The sequence below is a fragment of the Phymastichus coffea genome, unplaced genomic scaffold (assembly GCF_024137745.1).
Source record: "Phymastichus coffea isolate CEN01 unplaced genomic scaffold, Cenicafe_Pcof_1.1 PCOF00051, whole genome shotgun sequence".
Classification (NCBI taxonomy): domain Eukaryota; kingdom Metazoa; phylum Arthropoda; class Insecta; order Hymenoptera; family Eulophidae; genus Phymastichus; species Phymastichus coffea.
The window spans coordinates 58,483-76,029 of NW_026706862.1; the positions used below are offsets into that span (position 1 = coordinate 58,483).

Consider the following 17,547-nt stretch of genomic DNA (forward strand, 5'->3'; position numbering starts at 1 on the left):
CTCATATACTACCATAATAATGCACTTACACTAATCATAAATTATCTTAAGATATAGTTGAAATATTTCATTAAAAATAAGAAATTATGTAACTAAAATATAATACTCAATAATATTAATGTCATTACTTTTTTATTACCATTGCAATTTATTGTAAAAAAAATGTGTCGCTCATTTCATTATATTGTTCCAAAACATGTATTTTATTTAAATTAATGTAACAATGTACATAAATATCATTATGTATTATGAATGCTATTAATATATAACTATGTATCCCTTAAATTTTGTTTCATTACTTTGTAACTGAGTATTAATTTGAAATTAAAATAATAAAATGTTATCTAGAAAAGATATTCATTTATTTCTAACAAACTTCGAATATTTTGTAATTTCATGTAAATAATTCATTTTATTGGTGATTTACTTGGTCTACGCCAACTTGGAAAATCAAGAAATTTTTTTTCGAGAAAATAGCAATTAAAGTTTAGTCGAGTGCGTATCTGCCTACCTGCGCCGCGTGCGGCCAGCGCTCAAGACCGTCAGCTGAAATATTTACAGCGGCTATAATATTTCAAATAGCTCTATAAAATTTTAACAGCATACTCTCGAAATGTTGTACTTTCGATTTATGCAATAAAAAAAATCGATTTTTCGACTCATCTATAGGAGGATCCCCTTAAAGCTGATCACGTGAGCATGCGCACTTGACCACCATTGTATTGTACATATTAGACAGCATCTTATTTGAGTTAGTTGAGCGTGCAGTCAACACGTAGCCAACAGTTTTTTGTGCTTAATATACAAATTTGATCTGTGATATTTTGTTTGTTTACCTAATTTTGATTATTCAAAATTATAAGTTTGCAGCGCTACTCATCGGTTATAAAAAATATAAGTGATGCATGTTTCAATCAACATGTATTTTCAGTTAACCTTAAAGTAACAGTAAACAGCGTCAATATCAGCAACATTATATCAAATCCATTTGGATTATAAATGCAAAGGTAACTGTATTATAATTATGCTAAAATTAGTTCAGATTCATAAAAATTTGAAAATTTTCGTTCGATTAAAATTCTGTAATATTTTATAGAATAATAATCTGCAGTGCAAAATTCTTGCAAAATAATTTTATTTTTATATCTAATACTAATTTAATTAAATTGTTATCTAAAGTATCTAATACAATATTGCACATATGCACATGAAGTACAATTTTCTAAAGGATCAATAATAATTTCTAGAAAAATCTACAGTAAAAAGAAGGCCAACTGTAGTGTAATCAATACAATAAGCTTATATTCTGAATTAGATATATGACACATGTTTGTATCTTTTGTAACATAAATTATTATTTATATACCTATAGCTACTATTCGATTAAATAGATTGTTGACTACCACATTTATTTTTTCAGATTTATTCGTATTCTAAGGATAGTGGCTTGTGCTGATATAGTTTTGGTGAGTACATTAATTTTAAAACACTGTGATTGTGTCAAAAACTGTATTATTCATTATTATATTTATGTTTCAGGTTCTACTGTTTGTCTAGATTACAACTCATTTGTTAAATTATTATACGATTCCAACACTATTAGATTCTGACATTAACATAATGTTATATTTATTGAAATTGTAAATATATTTTTATATCTAAATAATAAATGTACTATATTTATTTATAAATATCTATACCTCGCTTAACCTAACCAGACCAAACGAAACCAAAGCTTAAACCAAACAACCCAAACGAAATTAAACTAGATTTGAAATTAACCCAAACTAAAGTCCAAAAAATAAATCAAACAAGATTTTATTGATGTCAAAAATTTACAGGATTTCGATAAGTTCTCAAAATTGTATAATTTAAAAGTGTTTTAACTTTATATTCATTTGACGAGTTAATAATTACTAAATAACTTATCATTAAGAATTTACATTATGGGTAGAAACAAACACACGGACATCGAAGCAGATGTTGCTAAAAAAAATAGACGAATCCGTGAAAATGAAAATCAACGTCGTAGACGACAAACGGCTCGGCAATGCATTGCTGATAATAATCGTATTTCCAACGATATAGTTGAAAAAGATTACTTAGGGCTGATGAATATTTTATGCATGCACTGCCAAGCAAAACATTTTGAAGATGAAAAAGTTTCTAACAAAGGATTATCTTTCAATGACTGTTGTAGTCATGGATCAATAAAACTAGAAGAATTTCCGGATTTTCCACCTCAACTTAAAACATTGTTCAATGGAGATCACGATAAATCATCAATGTTTTTCGAACGTATCCGCAATTATAATAACTCTTTATCTTTCGCCTCATTTAATGCTAATTTAGCCAATTTTCAAGTGCGTCGATCAGGACCATATTGTTTTAAAATTCAAGGCCAAATCTATTATCAAATGAATACAGCTTTATATCCTGACAATGGCGAAAGTCCTTCATATGGTCAACTTTTTATAATAGATCAAAATGAAGCTTTAGATTATCGAATTCAACAAAATCCTCTTATAGATTATGAATTAATGTCAATTCTAGACACAATTATTCGCAATAAAAATATTTATGCTAAATCGTATGAAATGATGAAAGAAGAAATACGTGCACAACAATTAATAAATGATATAAGAAATGATTCATCACCTTCAGAACTGACATTATTATTTTCATTGAAACCTGGTCAAGATCATCGTCGATATAATTTTCAAAGAGTTAATGAAGTTGCTGCAATTTTTTCAACAACTGCTGATGGAGAAATACCCGAATCATATATTACCATACGAAATAAAAATACAAAACTCTTAGAAACAGTTAGTTCCTTGGATCCAAACGTAGAACCATGGGTTTATCCTTTATTTTACCCATATGGTACGCGTGGTTGGCATCATAATATGTTTAACGTTAATTCTAATCGTAAAATCACACGTTTGGGTTATACTAAACATCGAATAGCTATTAGAGAAAATGAATTCAATCCGATTATAAGAGGGCGTAGACTATTTCAACAATGGGTAGTAGATAGTTATGTAAAAATTGAACAAGACAGAATTCAGTATTGTAAGAATCACCAGAAAGAATTACGAGCTGATACGTATAAAGGTTTACATGATTACATGGCACATAGTGCTAATGATGTTAATGGTCATGTAGGCAAAACTATAATTCTTCCTTCATCATTTACTGGCTCACCTAGGTATATGCAACAATGTTATCAAGATGCTATGGCTATTGTAAATGAAACAGGTAAACCTGATATTTTTCTCACAATGACATGCAATCCAAATTGGCCAGAAATATCAGAAAATGTATTGCCAAGTCAACAAGCATCTGACCGGCCAGATATTGTAGCAAGAGTTTTTGATTTGAAAAAAGATCATTTACTCGATATGGTTGTAAAGAAAAGTTTCTTTGGTAAAGTTGCATCTTACGTATATGTCATTAAATTCCAAAAAAGGGGATTACCGCACATGCATTTATTGATTACATTAGAACAAGGGTACAAAATAACTACGTCTGATATAGTTGATACATTTATATCAGCTGAAATACCAATTAAAATAAGAAATCCAGGTCTATACGATATCGTTATAAGAAATATGGTTCATGGACCTTGCGGTAATTGGTGTATGAAAGAGGGCAAATGTTCAAAAAATTTCCCTAAAGAGTTTCAGCAAGAGACTACTATGGATGAAAATGGTTATCCGTATTATCGTAGAACCGATACCGGCACTTCTTACGAATGTCCTAATGGGCATAAAATAGATAATAGATGGGTGGTTCCATATTGTGCTAAATTATTACTAATTTTCGATTGCCATATTAACGTGGAAGTAGTTTCAAGTATTAAAGCTGTGAAATATTTATACAAATATATCTATAAAGGTCATGATGCTGCTACAGTAGTAATTGGTCAAGCAGAAAATGGTGCCACTATTGAACATGATGAGTGTCGTAATTTTATTGAAACACGTTATGTTGGTCCTGTGGAAGCATGCTATCGAATTTTAAGTAAAACATTGCAAGATAAAAGTCACACCGTCATAAGATTACCAATACACTTACCTAACGAACAATCTGTAATAATTACACAGAATGAAGATGAAGCTTCATTGATAAACTGTTTAAATAATTCCAGTAGTATGTTGCTTGATTATTTCACTTTAAATGCAACAAATGAAACAGCAAGACAATATTACTATCCTGAAATACCTAAATATTTTACCTACAAGAAAAGAAAAATTAATGGTAAAGTCACTTCTTCATGGGAGACTCGAAAAAAACATTTTAAATGTATAGGTAGAATGTTTTCAGTAAGTCCAATGCAAATTGAATTGTTTCATTTAAGATTACTTTTACTTCATGTGAAAGGAGCTACAAATTATAACGACTTAAAAACAGTAGATAATGAATTACATCCTACTTTCACATCAGCCTGTTTAGCATTAGGAATTATTGAAGATGACGATGAATGGAACGTAGCTATGAGAGAAGCAGTTACTTGGATGATGCCAAAACGTTTGAGACATTTATTTGTTCTAATATTATTACACTGTCAACCTATTTATCCAGAAAAATTATGGGAAACATTTAAAGACGCGATGTCTGAAGATTTTTCACGTAATAATGAATTGAATATCAGTTACCAAATGGCCTATTCTGAAATAAATGATATTTTGATAAAAGAAGGAAAAAGTTTAGCTGACTTTCCGACAATGAATCAAAATGTTATGATTCAGATAATGATCGACACTAATGATACCGATGAGAGAAATCATCGATTACAAATTGGTAATGAACAATATCAAAAATTGAATGCTCAACAAAAAGAAATAGTTGATAAAACTATTGAAGCATCACGTTCTGATAATTATACTGGGCCAACTTGCTTTTACATAGATGGACAAGGAGGTTCTGGAAAAACTTTTGTTTACACTACTATTTATAATCTTCTAATATCAGACAATATTAAATGTTCTACAATGGCATATACTGGTATTGCTGCAACATTGCTGCCTCACGGAAAAACAGTACATAAAACTTTTGGTTTACCAGTTCCTATGTTTCATGATTCATCTTCTAATATTAAAATACAATCTAATGAAGGTATGCTTTTAAAAAATACTAAAGTATTTATTTGGGATGAAGCCCCGATGGCTCCAAGATACGTTTTGGAAATAGTTAACAGAACATTACGAAATTTGATGGACAATGATTTACCATTTGGTGGAAAAATAATGATTTTAGGTGGTGACTTTAGACAATTGCTTCCTATAAAGATTCACGGAACGCGTAATGAAATTTTAAATTTATCTATCAAAAACTCGCAATTATGGCCATTATTTTCAATATTTCATTTGAAAACGAATATGAGAGTTCTACCACATGAAATTGAATTCGCCAAATATTTATTGGATGTTGGTAATGGAACTATAAATGATACAGATAATAATATACAGCTTCCACACCACTGTATACTACCTTCTAATGAATGCATTGTTCAAAACATTTTTGGAAAGTTAATTAAAGATAAAAAGTTTGATGAAATTAGTCATTGTGCTATTTTGTCAGCCAGAAATGCTGATGTAGACGATATGAATAATAAAATTACCGATTTATTAGATAAAACTACTGAACACATATACACTGGCATAGACAGCACAGAGAACTGTGAAAATGGTGAAATGGGAGAGGTTCTTTTACCAGAATATCTTAACTCATTAAACCCACCGAACTTTCCTCCTCACAAATTGCGTTTAAGAAAATTTTGCATAATCATGTTAATAAGAAATATTAATCTCAGTGAAGGATTATGTAATGGAATAAGATTACAAGTAATTGATTTTTCTAATCATTTACTGAAATGTAAAATATTAACTGGAGACAAACGCAATAACATAGTATTTATTAATCGAATTACATTGTACTGTGAAAATCAATATCCGTTCACTTTCAAAAGACGACAATTTCCAATTCGATTAGCTTTTGCTATAACTATCAATAAATCTCAAGGACAAACTCTAGCAAAAATTGGTATCGATCTTCGAAGAGATGTTTTTAATCATGGTCAGCTTTATGTTGCGATGTCTAGAGTGCGATCATGGGATTCATTGAAAATTTATTTAGGAAATCAGAGACAAACTTTGAATGTTAAAAATTATGTTTATACAGAATTATACCAATGAGATTATTTTTAACAATTTACAAATTCTAATTATTGTGTTATTAACATATAAACGATAATTATTTAGATATAATATATTTTATATTGCACGTTATTAACATTGGGCGCGCGAAGCGCGCTGTGGTGTTCTAGTACTAAAGAATATTGATTAGAAAAAGAGCTATTTAAAATACCAGTTTTTGGGGATGAACTTTGAGGGTAAATTTCACCCTTTAAATGTGTTTTTAAAATATTTTTATTATAATAATATCTATAAAGCAGTAAAAATGATAAAAAATCGCTATTAAATAATTTTAATATCGAAAGTTATAATTTTCATTAATAGGAGTGGCTTTATCCTCTAAAAATACATTTTATTTAAAATACTGGAAAACATAAACTTATTTTGTCTATTTTCTTTGTAAATATAAAAATTTTGTAATATTTACACTATTTTAAAAGTTCTTTCTACAGAAAATGATGTCAATTTTTCAATTTTTCGTGTATTAAAAATAGGGGTTGTAACCCCCAAAAGTCAAACACACCAGAGTTTGTTTTACTTTCTATAAGGATTATTACCCATTTTGTTTTACTAAAAAATATTGACTAGAAGAAAAGTTATATGAAAAAAATTTTTTTAGGGGAGTTTGCCCCTTAAATATGTTTTGCCGCCAATAAAAAAAATACCAATCTCTTGCTTTTTTAATGTTCTACGACATATACAAGAATTATAAAAATCGGTGAGTTCGGGTCGGGGTACCTTCTTTATAAAAACTGTTCATTCTTAGATGGCTTTTTTTTTAGTTATTTGAATTAGAGAAAAAATATACAGAATAGTTAGATATTGAAAAGTTTTTAATGTACATGTTCGTTTGTTTATAAGTATGATGATAAAAATGTCTTTTAAAACCTTTTAGATAAAAGAAAATTTTATTTGGGCCATTTTGATTTATATCTTGAGAAAGGGAGAGAAGTTCACATTTTGGAAATTATTCTTTTTTTTTACAGTATATGCAATATTAATTATGAGATAGCTATATTTACCTTCTCGGCGCATTCCCATTTTTAGACACTTTTTGAGTCGACAATATTGACATTGATTTCTATGATGCTGATCTATTGGGCAATTGCGATTACCTCTACAAGTGTAAGTCAAATTTCTTCTGACACTTCGTTTAAAAAAACTCTTGCAACCTAACGCAAGAAAAATATTATTCATTGACATCAATCATGATTAACTAAATTTTATTCTAGTAATAATAAATCACATTTTAATAATTAAAAAATCTCATAATCAACAAAAATTAAATAATTAGATAATGTATATTAAAATGATAAGAAAGTTTAAGTCTTGAACACGATTCTAAACTGATCATTCAAGCAATTTTAACTCATGATGCTCGTATAAAATTTAGAAAAGTCATTTTAAATTGATGAACAAAATATCTCACATGTTATCAGAATGCAGTAAGGTAAAATGAAGAGAGGTAAGGCAATGGATATGTCGCAAGATAGTGATTACATCAGGTATATTAATACGGTTAGTATAGTGCAAAGTATTATTTTTATACAATATATTATTAATAAATAAAGAAATTTGCGTACGAAGGTTTGATAACACGAATCGCAATTTAATAATTAATTTGCCAAAAATAATTAAACATATATAATTTGAAAAAAAATAAAGAAAATATATTTAACTACAACATATATTTTTTTTTGAAATGGACAAATATCTCTGCCAACTTTTTGCATTATTATTAATTAATATATTTGTTAAAAAAAATCTTGAAAAGTGAAGCCTATAAACGTTTTGATTGGTCGGTTGAAAATGAGAGTAGGATTTATACGTGGTCTGTTCAAAAAGTATCGCGAATTTTGCTTGTTTTCAAAAATTATTTATTTATTTATAAATGTCTATTCTATCTCCTTCAAAGTAATCCCCCTAGGATATAATGCACTTGTGCCAACGTATTTTCCAATCCTCCAAGCATTTAAAAAATTTTTTTTTGTGATCTTGTTTAACTCCTCCTTCGATACCATCTTTATCCCCTCAATCGTGGCGTAGCATTGCCCTTTTATGGGCCCCTTCAGTTTTGGAAACAGGAAAAAGTCACGGGGGGTCAGGTCTAGGGAAGACGGTGGCTGCGGCACCATTACTGTGTTATTTTTGGCAAAATATTCGCGCACAAGCAACGATGTGTGAGCAGAGGCGTTATCATGGTGCAAAAGCCAGTTTTTGTTCTTCCACAAATCCGGGCGGACTACTTCGCGCAAATTGCGCATAACTTGCAGATAATATTCCTTATTGACCGTACTACTCTTTGGCAATAACTCATGATACGAGGTCTGTCCGGAAAGTATCGGGCCTACGTTTATATCTTCGCGCCATAGTGTTCGAGCGACCTCTGCCAGACAGAGACATCAACAGTAAAGCCTCACGAATCTATTGGTTACTTACTGACACCTGCCGGACGTATAGTTCATGCGCAGCGTATCTTTGTCTAAACTGCCTTTTTCACGTTCGTTGGATTTTGATATTGTCAAAAATGACTGAAAAACAAAATCGGAAAAACGAGTTCGGAAACTATTGAAATAATGAAAAAGGCCTTCGGAAGCGAGTATATGAGTAAAACACGAATAAAAGAGTGGTATAAGCGGTTGAAGGATGGTCACTCTTCTGTCAATAGTGATTCTCGTTCCAACCGATCTTCAACGACCAAAACCGTATATAATATTGAGCGGGTGCGACTTGCAATCGAACAAGATCGTCGTATGACTGTGCGAGAACTAGAAGAAGACCTTGGGATACCAAAAACTATCATTTCAGAAATTTTAACCGAAAATTCAGGAACGAAACGCGTGTGTGCGAAATTCATCCAAAAATTGCTCACAGCAGAGCAGAAGAACATTCGCTTAGAAATCGCTCTGGACAATCTGGAAATGGTCGATAATGATGATAATGTGCTTAAAAAAGTCATTACAGGTCATGAATCATGAGTTTATGATTATGATCCTGAAACAAAACAACAATCTTCACAGTGGAAGTATTCTGAATCGCCAACACCAAAAAAAGCACGTCAAAGTCGGAGCAATGTTAAGTCAATGTTGATTGTTTTTTTCAATTGTGAAGGTGTTGTACATCACGAATATGCACCAACAGGTCAGACAATCAATAAAGAATACTACGTTCAAATTTTGAAACGTTTGCGTGATGCAGTAAGAAAAAAACGGCCACACTTTTGGGAAAGTGGTGACTGGCTTCTCCATCACAATAATGCGTCAGCGCATTCATCCAATCTTGTGCAGCAGTTTTTGAGCAAACACAATATCGCATTGCTTTGACAACTTCCATACAGTCCCGACATAGCCCCTTATGACTTTTGGCTGTTTCCAAAACTAAAAAAACCACTCATAGGACACCGATTCGATGACAAAACAAGGGTTGAAAACAATGCGACGAGTGTACTTAAGGCTATCCCTAAAAGTGAGTTCCAGGACTGTTTTGAAAAGTGGAAACATCGATGAAACTGTGTTATTCAATCAAGTGGAGATTACTTTGAAGGATGCTACCCACCAAATGAGAAAGAATAACGCTAGCACGAAAATATAAAGGTAGGCCCGATACTTACCGGACAAACCTCGTATATCACGCCCCTGTAATCGAAGAAAACTGTAAGCAAAACGTTCGACCAAATTTGGCGCGCTTTTTTCGGTTTTGGCTTAGCGGCAGCTTCCATTGGGATGATTGAGCTTTGGTTTCCACATCATAACCATAAACCCATGATTTATCACTGTTATGATCCTCTGGAGCACATTTGGGTCGTCACGGACCGAGTCCAACATCTCCTGAGCAATGTTAACGCGATGCTGTTTTTGGTCGGAATTGAGCAGTTTTGGCACGAATTTCGCGGCAACCCGACTCATGCCCAATCATTGGTTAAAATCGAATGGCATGAGACAATCGATATGTTTAGATCGTCCGAAACTTCTCTAACAGTGATTCGACGATTGACCAATAATATTTTCTTCACTTTATAAATGTTTTCGTCTATTGTTGACGTGCTCGTGCATCCGGCACGTTATTCATTATTCATCTCGGCCCTCTGAGAACATTTTGTACCATCGATAAACGTTGCTTTGGTCCAAGGTAGCATCACCATATGCCACAGTCAACTGTCGGAATGTGTCCGCGTACTTTATTTTGTTTTTCACACAAAATTTGATACGGATTCTTTGATCCATTTTTTAGAATAGGCAAAAATCTAAGACGAGCCAAAACACATTCAACCAAAACAGCTGTCAAAAATTAACTAAATATTCAAAATGTCCGACCTTGTCAACATAAGTAACGGACATAAGTACCAACATAACACTATAAAAAAATCAAAAATCAAATTTACGTAGCCCACGGAAATTCCAAATTCGCGATACTTTTTGAACAGACCTCGTACATTTAATTGACCTATACGATTTGATATAATTTGGTGTGAAATTTTTGGAACATCATGTGTGTTATATGTTATAAATTTGTGACGGAGAATCACGGCTCGACCGTTGCTCTCCGTCGGGCTCTCACTGTTTCCCCGTGCGCTTTGACGAGCTGGGAGTGTGCACTAGTTGATCACACTCTAATCGCTCCGTTTCTTTCTTTTTTGTTCTATTCTTGAGGTGCGACGGCGACGGCAGCGATTTGGAGAGAGGGAGAGCCGACGTAGAGAGCACAGCGAAAGAGAGAGAGAGAGAGAGAGAGATAGAAGATAAGCGCAAGCCGGCGAGGCGTCGGCAGACCTGCGCGCGCATCTCGCTGGCTTGACGAAGGAACAGGCAGTACCTGTTGAGCTGCCGCACGGTCCACCGCGCGCACACGATTTTCTGCTGGGTTTTTGCTCGTGACTTGTGAGTTCTCGCGCCCTCACCGACGATTCGTGTATTTGAAATTGTGTATTTGAAGATAACCTGCGGAGGCAGCTGAACCGGCACCGGTGCACGTGGCGACCGGCGAGGTGACGCGGGAGTGTGCGCGCGCGTGGCCATCTTGGAAGTGGTGAGCAGGAATTCCGTTGCCGGTATGGAGCGTGAGGCGAAACACTGGCGCACACGGATACACGTATACATATACACGTACACAGTCACGTCCAAGGGGGCTCACCAACTCACCAACACGCCAACACGTTAACAACAACAGTAGTAATAATAACAATAACAACGATAGTGAGCGCAGTAACGATAACGGGAGTATAACAATAACACCACTAACAACGAGGACGGGGACAACAACAAGAACATTATTAACAACGCCAACCGGAACAACGAGAACAGCGACAATAACAAAAGCCTCGCCGAGAGAGTATTCAAGGAGCCGAAGGAGACTTTTCATCTAGCCGTTGCCTTTGTTTTCTTTCCAGAGTATCTAACTGCGGGATCTGCAGGGACAAGGACGTAACAGAGAATCTAAGTCGACTCGGGGCAAGGTTGGTGCAGTGTTTCTCTTTCTCTCTATCTCTTATTCGAAGCGCCGAACAGAAACCTCGCAGTTTGGCAGCTCTGCCGATTGCGAGGTCGCGCTTGTTGTGTTCGGGCGGTCGTTGTTCGTACACAACGAAGTTTTCTTTATTTTGTAATTTTCTTTATTTTGTAATTCTCTTTATTTTGTATTTTTCCTTATTTATATTTTCTACCATTTGTTCATTTCAATTATTTTGTAATTTCCTTTATTTTGTACTTTTCCTTATTTTGTATTTCTTTTACCGTTTGTTTATTTTGATTATTTTCTTTATTTGTAATTTTTCCGTAGTTCATATTCGCCGATCATTTGATTTTAATTTAAGTTCCTTTTGTTCGAGTAGTTTCCGCGTTTAAGTTTGCTTACCTCTTTTTTTTTATTGTTGTTATTATTATTAAAGACCATTATTCCACTTAATATCCGCCTCCTTTATTTACCCTCAGTCACTCCTGTCCCCGTGTACGATTAACGCGTGTGCTCGACGCGTTATTTAGCCGTGGGAACGATTCTAGCTTCCCGGGTCCCTGACTAAAAAAAATTCGTACAGGCAGTCGAGAGCTATCCAAAGACGGACGACTGAGTTTCCCCGTTACAAATTACATAAATTTATTTATTTGATTATTTGCTATATATGATTTGTGAGATAAATGATTTACAGTTGCGTGCATCAGTTAGTTTCCACCCTATACTGAAATTACCCAAATTTCAAAGTTTTCCAGCTTCATCTATAATGAACGTAGAAAATCTCATGGGGATTTATTTTAAAGAATGAAGCAATACATTTCAGATTCCGTTGGTTTTACTTTAATTAAAAATTACGTTTTTTACATTAAAAGAAATCAAATATTTTTGTTTCATTTTTTACTTTTGGTAAAAAACAACTTCTAACTTCTGAATGATTAAGTCAATTTAAAAAAAATGTGATGTAATAGTTTCGAATTCGTCTTTTCTTCAAAATTAGTCAACAGGATCCATTTTTATTGAGCCAATAAAAAGTTACGTTGATTTTTGTTAAAACAAATCACTTTTTTTCAAGTTTGATTATCTTCAACCATATACTCGTATAAATCGTGGAAAAAATCCAAAGAGAACAAATGTTTACTTTCGCATGTAGAATAAATATTTACTAAATAAAATTAATTTTAAAAATAATATTTTATTATTTATATAATATTATATTATATTATATCAAAAAAATTATGATAACAATTTGCTTGATCATGAATTTTTTGGAGGAAATCTTCTAAATATAATTAAATAGTGATGTTCTTTTCATTGGTAACTTGACTATTTTAATTAAAAATAGTTTGTAAAAAGAAAATCGGGTAAAAAATGAAGTACACAATCGTGTCTTTCCCTGAGTTAATAACTCAAGGGATCAAGATGTGGTGAAAGATAAAGTAAATTGGATAGCTGGCGTAGAAAAGAAATGGGTTGTATGCAGGTTAAACTTTTCACAACGGTAGTTGGTTGATGCTTCCTGGAAAATACACTAGGTTTTATCTCGTATGTGCCTCCATCTTGGTGTGTAGTCACTGTGTAAGGGAGCCTTGATGTCGCCTTGACTAAGTTGACTGGACTAGTTGATCCGGAAAGCTCAGTTGCTAGTCAGATCAACTGTCAGAATAGATTAGAACGAGAAGCGGCGATGTACTCACTTTTATAGAGAGTGCTGAGGTATAAGAGCGCTCTCTAATCCTCTCGTTAGTCTCAATGAAAGGAGGCAGAAATTATCCGTAAAGTGTCGCCCCCAAACGCAAGTTACTTGAAACAGGAGGATTGTGTGACGTCAATACACGTTCTATGCTAGCTGAGACTTATTAAACAAACAGTAAACAAGTATCATCAACAATCGTGTTGTGAGTTAACCAACAGTAGAATTTGACTTGTCATCAAAGTACATTGTAAGGATAGGACAGATGGCAAAACATTTATAATTGATGTTTGCCAAATAGTGACGTCACAAATACCTTGCTTTTGATAAACTGTATTGACAAGCAAACGGCCAAATTAGGAATTCATGGAATGAATTCAAAGTTCAATAAAGAATTTTTTTTTCAAAACTTAATTTTTTTTAGTAAATATTTTACATGCAAAAATAGACATTTTTTCTTTTTGGAGTTTTTTTTTGCAAAGCATACACTCCCGCCCAATAATCTTTGCCCACCTGAGAACAAAACGACTATAACTTTGAAACTCCATATCTCGGCTGGAAATACACCTACAGAGCTCTGCGGGGGCTCATTTGAAAGGGTTTTTCGAGCACTTTTCAATGGTGTATATTAAAATCATTGCTTAGATATTTCCCTTGCAGATATGGCGGCGAAAATCAAAACAAAAATTACGAAATTTTTGCTTTTTCTTTAACCGCTTGCCATTTCGAGAAAAAAAATCGTAGAAAAATTCTAAAAATAGCAATTTTTAGCTCTTTTTCTGCACTATCCAAAACACTCATTCAAAAATAATTTTCGTCTAAATTCAGCGATTATATGAGCATTTCATTCAAAAACAGCATCTATATTCATTGCTCTGTATCTCGGAAAATTCGAATTGTAGAAAAAAATTTTCTTGGAAGAAAATGCTCTATTTTGTACGTAGAATACGTGAACGAAATTTCATAATCATATGAAAACATTTTTTTTTCAGTCGTAATATCAAGTAGTCTAATTTTTTCAATATTTCACTTGGGAATAATAACCCTGCTAAAAAAGTTCCATTCATTCCTATTCGGGATCATTCATATTCAATGGTAATCAATGAACTGAATGGTTCAATGTTCCGATGACGATTGAAACTGAATGATTTTCAATAATACTTCATGGTAAGCATAACTAATAGTAAAACTTACCATTAAATTTAATAGAATTCAATCTTTCTGAATAATACTTTGTATAGGAATGGTTTCAATGATAATCTATCCAATTGCATTGAATGAATATCAATCACAGTTCAATAAAATAATTAATCAATGATATTTTGTTGTATATCTTTCTATGAATTTTAATAATTTTTCGATACAATAATTGTCCAATCATATTTTATTGAATCATATTATATGGATATTAATTTTTATCCAATTACACGGTTGGTCAATAATATTTTATAGAATGGTTTTTCATATATGCCAATATGAGCAAAAGCAATACTGTAACTTTAGCAATATTTCATTTAATAGTTTTTTTTTTAATCTTAATGATTGGTCAATATAAAAATAACCCAATCGCATTCAATGAGGTATAGTATTCTATAATTTCTTATGAAAGGCAAACAAAAAAATTTCAAATATTTTCAATTGAATATTTTTTAATGAAATCTAATGATTGGTAAATGCAAGTAAAACTCAATCGTATTCTATTGAGAAGTTGTTTGTATAGTTTTGAATAATCCTTCATTCTACAAACTTATCAAATATAATTTTATTCTATAATTTTTCATTAGATGATGAAAGAAAAAATTTCCATAATTGAATGATTTTTTATAAATTTGAATAGTTGTTCAATACTATAATTGAAGAATCGTATCTTATGCTTTGGATATTATAATTTTATATAGGTCATGAATGAAAAAACTCCGTATATGATTTGATTGAATAGACTTTTATCAATTTTAATAGTTTTCAAGTAAAAACATATTCGAATATAATTTTTAATGGGTATTCGATTTTTTTTCAATTGTTGTAATGCGGTGCATTACAAGGCCTTTTCAGAGAGTGTTGCGCTATTTGCAACACCTCAGAAAAGGCCATCCCTGTCCCTTGCCGCCCCGTATCCAGCTGAAAATACGTAAATAAAACGCGCCTAATGCGAAAATCATATTTTCCCTTACATGCCAACCACAACTAAATAAACAAGGAAAACAGACGAGCTGTCGCGATCCGACGGATAAAAAAAAAAAAAGAGAGCGCACGAGAGAGAGAACACATGCACACACTCCTGACCACGTGTTGCCGGCGGGCAAGAAAAAACAAGAAAACTTGAGTGAAAAGTGCAGCGGAGATGCACGTAACGACACGTACCGACCCGTTACACTCCCAGACACTGACACTGACACCCGGAGCACACTGACATTCCTGGGGCGAACAGAAAATCGCCGATGAAGCGGCAGCCGGCAATCAGCTGAGTCAGGCTGCTGCGCACCATCGACGACACCCTGAACGCCACACACACACTTGGTATGAACTACTGCCGACACTCACACACAACACTCCGAAACCGCACACGACCGAAAAACGGAGCGCTCCAGGAGGCGCTACGATTACCGGCACCGAGACACGAGGTGCACGCGTTAAAAAGTAGGCGGCCATTTTAGAGCGCTAAGCTAGATAGAGCGGCAGCGTGGTAGACTAAGCGGGAGTGCGAGCGAGATAGACTAATTAAGGGGAAGAGAGAGCGAGATAGATATATTATTAAAGGCGCGCCTATAGTCGACTCAAAATTACGATTTATCTGTACGCGTATGCGAATTAATTGTAATTAAATGTAAGACGATTTGAAACTTGTTTTAAATTTAGAACTAACTTAAATTAAATGTATTAATTATAATTGAACCGTATCGTGCGGATTAAATAATGTATGTAATTTCGCACGCTCTTATATATACTTGAAAGCGATAAGCCGCGTATTTATTGAAATTAATAGCTAGCCGATGAAATTTGAAACTCTGACGAAATTTGTTGATGACGTCACGACCAATAGGCAGGTCATTAGGATATTTGATTTCCGTCCTCATCAAAATTCCGACAAGAGTAGGGATGAATCTCTCTCTTAGATTAAATGCTGACCGACCTAGTGGGGGGTGAGAGAGGGTAAAAATTGATGCGTAATAGATAAGACGAGGGGCGCTGTTACCTTCTTAATTTATATATTGACCAATAACAACACACTCGGAGGGCGCTACCGATATCCGAATTTACATATCGGCCAATAATAGTGTTTCTTCTTGGAAAGAGGAGAGAATGAGAGATCTTTGACCGCGGAGAACCGTTTCTCGTCCATTTTGCCACTGGATCTCGCCAAGGACAGTTCCGAGCGTAGGATAGTGATAGCGAACCTAGCATATTTCTTTTCTTTGTGAAGGATTTATCGCCGCATTAATTCCAAGTAAGTAGTTGAAGTGTGACTGACCTTCGCGAATAGTTAGGACGCTAGGATAGGAGTAGACCGTAATTCGCCGAGGCGCGTGGATCCGTCGCGGTCGCGATTGCGAGTTCTGACCGAAGCGCGTTGACCTTCCGCCATTTCAGTGCGCGATGTATGGCCTTACGAATAAATGAAGTTAACTTGATATTGCGTTTCGGTAATTTCACCTAAGTCCCAATATTTTCCCTCTGCTAATTATTTTCAGCCGCGGACGGGATATTATAAGTGAAATTTGAATTGTTTTTCTCTTTACGGTAACGAAACGTACGATTCGACGAAACACGACCTGAGACAAAGGAGTGAGAGCTAGTCGACCGGATATCTTCTGTGACTCTGCTGGAAGCAGGATATTGGATAAAGGATTGATTTGAACGAGAATGTCAGGACAAACATCGTCGGAGCTTTAAGTGATTTTTTTTAAGTTTCGAACAGTTTTGAAATTTTGAAATTTCATCGCCCGCTCTGCGCAGTCGCACGGCGGGCAATTCTACCGACGAATTCGCCGTTGACACGATTTTCCAACGATCACTGTAGGTAAGGGCGGTGACCTGACGCCCTGCTACCAAAGTTCGGAAAATCACGTCCAACGGAAATTGGTGTTGGCGATTTTAGCTGGTGAGGCCTACGCCCCCCGAAATCCCCCTTCACAAATGGCGCCCAACTTAGTTTCGAAATTCGTCGAATCCGTTTCGTTTAGCTAGTGTAGCTGACCGTTTATATTGAAATTT

General features: G+C 34.0%; 1 protein-coding gene across 1 annotated transcript; it reads left to right on the forward strand.

Moving 5' to 3' along the window:
* The first annotated feature begins 1,946 nt into the window (after window positions 1-1,946).
* LOC131665451 (uncharacterized) lies at window positions 1,947-6,197 on the forward strand. The gene is made up of 2 exons (XM_058937333.1): window positions 1,947-2,616; window positions 2,665-6,197. The coding sequence occupies exons 1-2, from the start codon at window positions 1,947-1,949 to the stop codon at window positions 6,195-6,197; spliced, it is 4,203 nt and encodes a 1,400-aa protein (XP_058793316.1).
* The last annotated feature ends 11,350 nt before the right edge of the window (window positions 6,198-17,547 follow it).

What these genes read in the sequence shown, in the direction of transcription:
- LOC131665451 (XM_058937333.1), top strand. Translation starts at nt 1,947, where the DNA reads ATGGGTAGAAACAAACACACGGACATCGAAGCAGATGTTGCTAAAAAA. An exon ending in AATGATGAAAGAAGAAATAC is followed by an intron (nt 2,617 to 2,664) that starts GTGCACAACAAT and finishes CATCACCTTCAG; the next exon opens with AACTGACATTATTATTTTCA.